Below are 6000 nucleotides of genomic sequence, written 5' to 3' on the forward strand. Positions count from 1 at the left end.
CTCCTGGATGCCAACATACTGACAGAAGCAGCAGTATCTAGAAGTTTCTTGATGGCTGACCTTGATGGTTTCACTACAGGATGGACAAAAGTTAATAAATTCAGCAGATTCGTGACTGTGGATGGTTGGTAATGGCCTAGGACAGATATCTCAATTGTGTCATAATAGTAAATAATAGTTGGTAACACGGCATGAGGGCTTTGCCCGATATGTATGCCCGACTGCACAAGGGCCATACTCAGCCTAGGGCCAATGAAATTTGATTTGCAGTTTCGCGTCATCGCCCGCATGCTTTTGATACACCCGCATTATTGGTATTTCAGATTGAAATACTCTAATAGAGCAGTCACTTTTATTCTAATAGAGCAATCAGCTAAACTCTAATGGAAAAATCACTTGTTTAGGAGTTACAGAATTAGCTGAATATTCTAGTAACGTACTTTAGCTAATGCAAGAGTAATTAATGTAGATCTCACTGTTTTTTTTGGCAGAAATCTTCATGTTTGGATGTGTGTTGTGCATAATGAATAATAACCGCCCGCCCGCATCAAATTTTCAAAAATCTGAGCGAGAAACTGGTAATCAAGTTTCATTGGCCTAGTCTGGCGCCGTGTTAGAGCTAATATGTAACACCCAGCCTGTACAGGGCGATCAATCACCCAAATGCAGCTACTGGATATATTATAATGAGCTCGATAATGAGTGTTGGGCGATATATCAATATTATATCGTATCGTTAGATTTTTGCTGATATCGAAAAGTATCGATATATTTTCAGAATTCGATACGATACATCACGTGATCTGAATTAATGTATTTCAACTTGGTAATTGTAGCTTTCCAATACCTTCAGCAATTTTCTTACTCTTGTGTACGTGGGCGGGAAATCCCCATTGTGCATAGCCATAGTTACCTACTGTCAAATTATGTGAGAAAACTAGCAATTTTTTACATGCAAATTAATGTTACAATATCGTATCGAAAAGTATCAATATCGGTTAATTTTAGTCTATATCGTATCGTTCTGAAAATCCTGGTATCGCCCATCACTAATTATAATATGCATAATTATAACTTACCTAAAATTTCGATTATGGGTCAGCAGCTGGTTACGTTCGCGGACATATCCTAGAGATATCACGGAGATTTCCGGTTACGCGATTTTAATTAGTGCAGTTGAGTCGTTTATGGAAAAAGTATGGAGTTCACTAAAGGCCTAGATAGGTAAGCTTGCTTGTAGAGTGGTTACTCCGTGCAGAGTGGTAGCTTCGTGATGGGGGCGTTTTCGTATTCGTGTGTGTTTTACATCTTCATATAGAGTCTATATTGCCATCAATCTTAACAAAAATAAAAAATAAAAAATAGCGGAAACGATCGATGAATAAGCCATAGCACTCTACCTGGCATTTCTGACTTTCTTCAACCCCTTGAACTATAAAGAATTTATTCCTGTTGTTACTGGCAAATGTGTCAGTGACTTAGAAAGAGATCTGCTTGCCCTTCCAGCACGTATGGGTGGGCTCGGGTTGTGTGATCTTCTAGATCTGCCAATGCTAATTTTGAATTTGACTCTTCCCTTCAGGTTACCTCAGCCTTAGTCCAGGAGATCATTGAACAGCAGACTCATTTCAGGGTAACAGTGGTTAGTGCCCAGCGTCAAGCTAAGGCTAATGTTATGTCTTTAGACGTCAGCGGCTGTATTTTAAGCAATCAGAACTTACTTGGCTTCACTGTTGATCATGCAATGAACTGTGCATCTGGTGGTTTCCTACTCTACATCATAATAGATTAGGAAATTCACCACAGCTGCTCTGTCTGAAGTTTGTCATGATGTGGCAATTGAGCCAGCGTTGCAACCCCTATCTGGTGAATCTTTTCACCATGCCACAGCTAATGTGGAGGATGAGGCATGCCTGGATGTCAGTGTGCAAGGATTTTGGAGGAACCACCATAAAAAGGCTTTCTTTGATGTAAGAGTTTTTAATCCCACTGCTCCTAGTTATTGTAACGGCAGTTTCTTCTCTATATAAAAGGTTTGACAGTGTAAGTATGAGCAGCATGTAAGGGACGTTGAAATGGGCTCTTTCACCCCTTTGGTATTCTCTACTTTTGGGAGAATGGGAGGTGCAGCCACTACTGCTTACAAAAGGTTGTCATCTCTGTTTACTGCTAAGAGAGACCAGAGTTATAGTAGTGTAGTAGTGTAGTGTCCTGGATTAGATGTTCCACCAGTTTTTCTTTACTGAGGTCAGCTGTAACCTGCTTGCATGGAGCCAGGTCTCATCATAGCAGCCCAGTGACTATTGGAGCATTTGACCTTGCAATATCTGAGGGTCAGGTGCTTCCATCACATGTACTTTGAATTGTTTTTTGTTTTTTTTTAATTTGCTTGTTATTTTAAGGGGGGAAAACTAGTTCTCACCTTAGCCCAACATTTTTCAACTTGTAGGATGGCGAGGATAACAAAACGCTCTCCATCTGAGTGGTTTTCATGGCAAAATCCAACTAATCACGTGAGTATTAATGGATCCCCACAATCAGTTTTGGCCTCAACATCTATATAATCACTGCCCAGTTGTAGCCCGGCTAGCTGGGCTACATACGAAATGTAGCCCGGGAGGCTTCTTTGATCTGAGGTGTGAAAGTGTTACGTGACTCATTTAATCTGCTAATTTGTTTGCAAGGACAAAACATACAGTTTCGTAGAATACTTCACAACTCTCTCATTCAACATGGCCAACAAGCACAGTACTATAAATCTATGAATTGCTATCAAAGAAGGCCTGACCATTTCTGGGTGGGGCTAACCCACCATACACAAACTACAAATTATCACTTATTAACAAGATACATTTGCTATTTAAAATGCTGGATGTAGTAAACATGTCACTTCTTTTTCAGTTGTTTTTCATTCTTAACTGCCACATCATAGTGATCATCAGTGAGTGTACCTATCTAACAATACTACATGGTTAACTGATTGTTGTGTGTAGTGATATTAATTTTAGCTACTCTGGTCTATCCATTCATTTGTAGATCATGAACAGTGAACCAGTATTGTCACAGCAAGATTCTACCATAGTTAAAGAAAGCTGGAAAAAAGTCAATAGTAGAATAAGTATAGAAAGAGTTGGAATAGAGTTGTGCAAAAAGTAAGTAATTCTTTGTCAGAGTAAATGGTGAGCTTCCATACAGTGTAACATCAAAACAATGTTTACTTGTACCATAACTGGTTGGTCTTATATAGCAGGTTGTTTTGTACACACAAACAGACAAAATGGCACCTGTAGAGGTTGTTGTGGGCTCCACTGTATGTACTATAATTCGTCAATTGACGTTATTTTAATTAACACAATATTAACAGGTTTATTGTAGTAAACATCATTACAAATAATATTATTTTTTGTTATTGTAGATTTAAGGAATTAGTACCAGGACTGGATTCCAGTCTTGGGAATGATGAACTACAGGATTTTTGCCACTCGGTGATCACAACAACTAATAGATTAGTGCAAAACATTACAAACACACAATGGCTAAAGAGCATTGCTCTAAGGATGGGCACTATTTATGGAGTGGACGTCAATGGATATGTCGTAAATATCTATGATAATATTAATGATCAGTCTTTATCTTGTACATGTGTAGGTGTTAGAAGACGCCATCATTGAGACTCTTCAAGAACTACTACAAGAAGAGTTCACTATTGAAGATAGACAGTCTTGGGAGATGTTCTATAAACATCTCCATCAACTTCCTAAGTACCAATGAACATTAATAACAGTCGTACGCTATAGTTATAGCATCACATTATTTATCTAAAGTATTAGTTATCTTGTAAGAAGCAAAACAAAATCACTTTAAAAGCAAGCTAGTTGATGGTAATTTGTTAGTGTAAACAATCGCTATTTGTGGTATCAAGGAGTTGTGGAAGAAACAAGACGTGTACACTGTTAGATAGCTTACAAGGATTTGTGCTGCACACACAACAGTTCAAAACACAGTACCTCAAAAATTCAGAATTCAAAGTGATACTATACAGCAAACTACTTAATATACCCTTGACAAAAAAAAAACGGGCTAGTAAACTATTGAATTCCAGGGATTTCTGTCAGAATTTCTATTAACAAGCAAATCACACTAATATTCAAGTTAGAAAGTGTCTTCACAGGGACACACACTTCTGCTTAATCAGAAGAGCAACGAGTTGGCCTCTACCTACTACTGTTCACCACCACCATACTCAACTGATACATCATCATATTTCTAACAGTAGACCTTGCAAGTTATCAAACACCCATTACTCCATCATACAAAGGGTTCAGTTAACACTCGGATGGAACACAATAATGTAGTGGTCTACAAGTTAGCATAGGAGTTGACACGTAGGAAGAATGGAGTATGTTCACTTCCACTACCTGAGCTGCTTTCATTATAGTTTATTCATCCCACCCTCTATATCATCTTGACTGTATACTGCTGTTCTAGATATTAACTGAAGATCATGGTACTTTCATATGGTTGAGAAATTCAGTTTAATTCTAAGTGTATTAGCGTTTTACTAGTTGTACCCGTGCAAAATGTGCTCGATACCTAAGACCATTGTAATGCACTATTGTGTGAATATACACTTATATTTGATCATTACAACTGATCAAGGGGTGGTCACATAATTTCATACTAACAAAGACATAATTTGACATAGCTACAATATTTGATGTGCACACATAGTTTCTTCAATGGTGTATTGCTCACAATGGTGTCAGGCAGAGATGTGTACATGTATTGCAGAATCCTGTCCTTTGTAGCTTTCCTTACTGGACAGCACTTATTTAAGTAGCGGAAGGTATATCTTAATTGCCCACGCAAAACTGATGCACTTGATACTAAGGCCATTGTTACGTACTATTTTGTGAATACAAAAGATGCATTTGAATGGTACAATTAATCAAGGAGTAATCACATCATTACATACCAACAAAGACTTCAATGGTGTGTTGCACACTAATATTGTCACATGTTGGTGACCTGGCACATCAACAGTGAGTGACTGGTGTCAATTTTGATAATGTTGGTTGAACTTGTGGTATTAACACTGGCAATTCTGCTCTGCCTGAATATCTACAGCTTCAAGGGTTATATAGTAACGCCAAATACAACCTTGAATACAACACTTCTCAAAATGCACATGTACAGAGTCACGTGATATATCTATTCTAATTAATGTTATATTAGGTGTATGCATGTGATGTCTGTGTTCTATTGTATTTACAAGAAGTAGACTAGTTATAACCATGTTACACTTATGAAGGTGGTGTATCAAGATGTGTCCCGTTATCAAGTTACATGCAGGCTCTTTAAAATAAAATGTCACATACACAAAAGAGATTTTGTGATGGACCTGGAATAAGTTTTAAGTGGTAGACAAATGTCACAATTGGGTACGTACTTCATTTGGATGATGATGTTGCATGAACCATAAGTATCTGAGCTTGTCAAGGACAATTGTACATTTCAATAGTACCAATACAATTGGAATCCAACTTAGAAAAACATGTGCAGGAGAATTAATATATATAGATTAAAATAACTGACTATCATACAGTACTGTAGTATCGTATAGTAGGGATCGTGCAGAACTGGACTTTTCCAGCCCAAAATATCACCCTAAAACCAGCCTCAATTTCCCTTCATGACAACTTGGCAGTATTGGTTAGGCACAGCCAAGCCCAAAAAATGTCTTCAGATTAACCCCAAACCCTTCCAAAAGTTTCTATGGAATTAAATTTTTTTCCATTTAACAGAATTTTATTCTAACTGATGCCTTCAGCCAAGCACAATTGACTGAAAAGATTTTGAAATATTCTCAGCAAAACAAGACCATACTCATTGTACTAACTAAATCACACCTTGAATGAGGTCATAAATCACGTACAAGAGTTTGTCAAGCAAGCAACAAAAATGTTTGCCTTGAAAAGTGCTAGAATTATTACGCTGAAA

At 37.6% G+C, this 6000-nt stretch overlaps 1 protein-coding gene across 1 annotated transcript; it reads left to right on the top strand.

The window, feature by feature from the left end:
- Positions 1 to 1127: 1127 nt before the first annotated feature.
- LOC136236681 (uncharacterized) lies at positions 1128 to 3901 on the top strand. Its single transcript, XM_066026911.1, has 4 exons — positions 1128 to 1224; positions 3037 to 3152; positions 3416 to 3596; positions 3649 to 3901. Exons 2-4 carry the CDS (start codon positions 3040 to 3042, stop codon positions 3769 to 3771), a joined length of 417 nt encoding a protein of 138 aa, XP_065882983.1. The 5' UTR covers positions 1128 to 1224; positions 3037 to 3039; the 3' UTR covers positions 3772 to 3901.
- Positions 3902 to 6000: the final 2099 nt, after the last annotated feature.

Source organism: Dysidea avara, chromosome 10 (assembly GCF_963678975.1).
Source record: "Dysidea avara chromosome 10, odDysAvar1.4, whole genome shotgun sequence".
Classification (NCBI taxonomy): Eukaryota; Metazoa; Porifera; class Demospongiae; order Dictyoceratida; family Dysideidae; genus Dysidea; species Dysidea avara.

Excerpts from the sequence above, each read along its gene's own strand:
- LOC136236681 (XM_066026911.1), top strand. The coding sequence starts at position 3,040 with ATGAACAGTGAACCAGTATTGTCACAGCAAGATTCTACCATAGTTAAA. Across the intron at positions 3,153-3,415 it reads GGAATAGAGTTGTGCAAAAA|ATTTAAGGAATTAGTACCAG; the intron begins GTAAGTAATTCT and ends TTGTTATTGTAG. Across the intron at positions 3,597-3,648 it reads TGGACGTCAATGGATATGTC|GTGTTAGAAGACGCCATCAT; the intron begins GTAAATATCTAT and ends GTACATGTGTAG.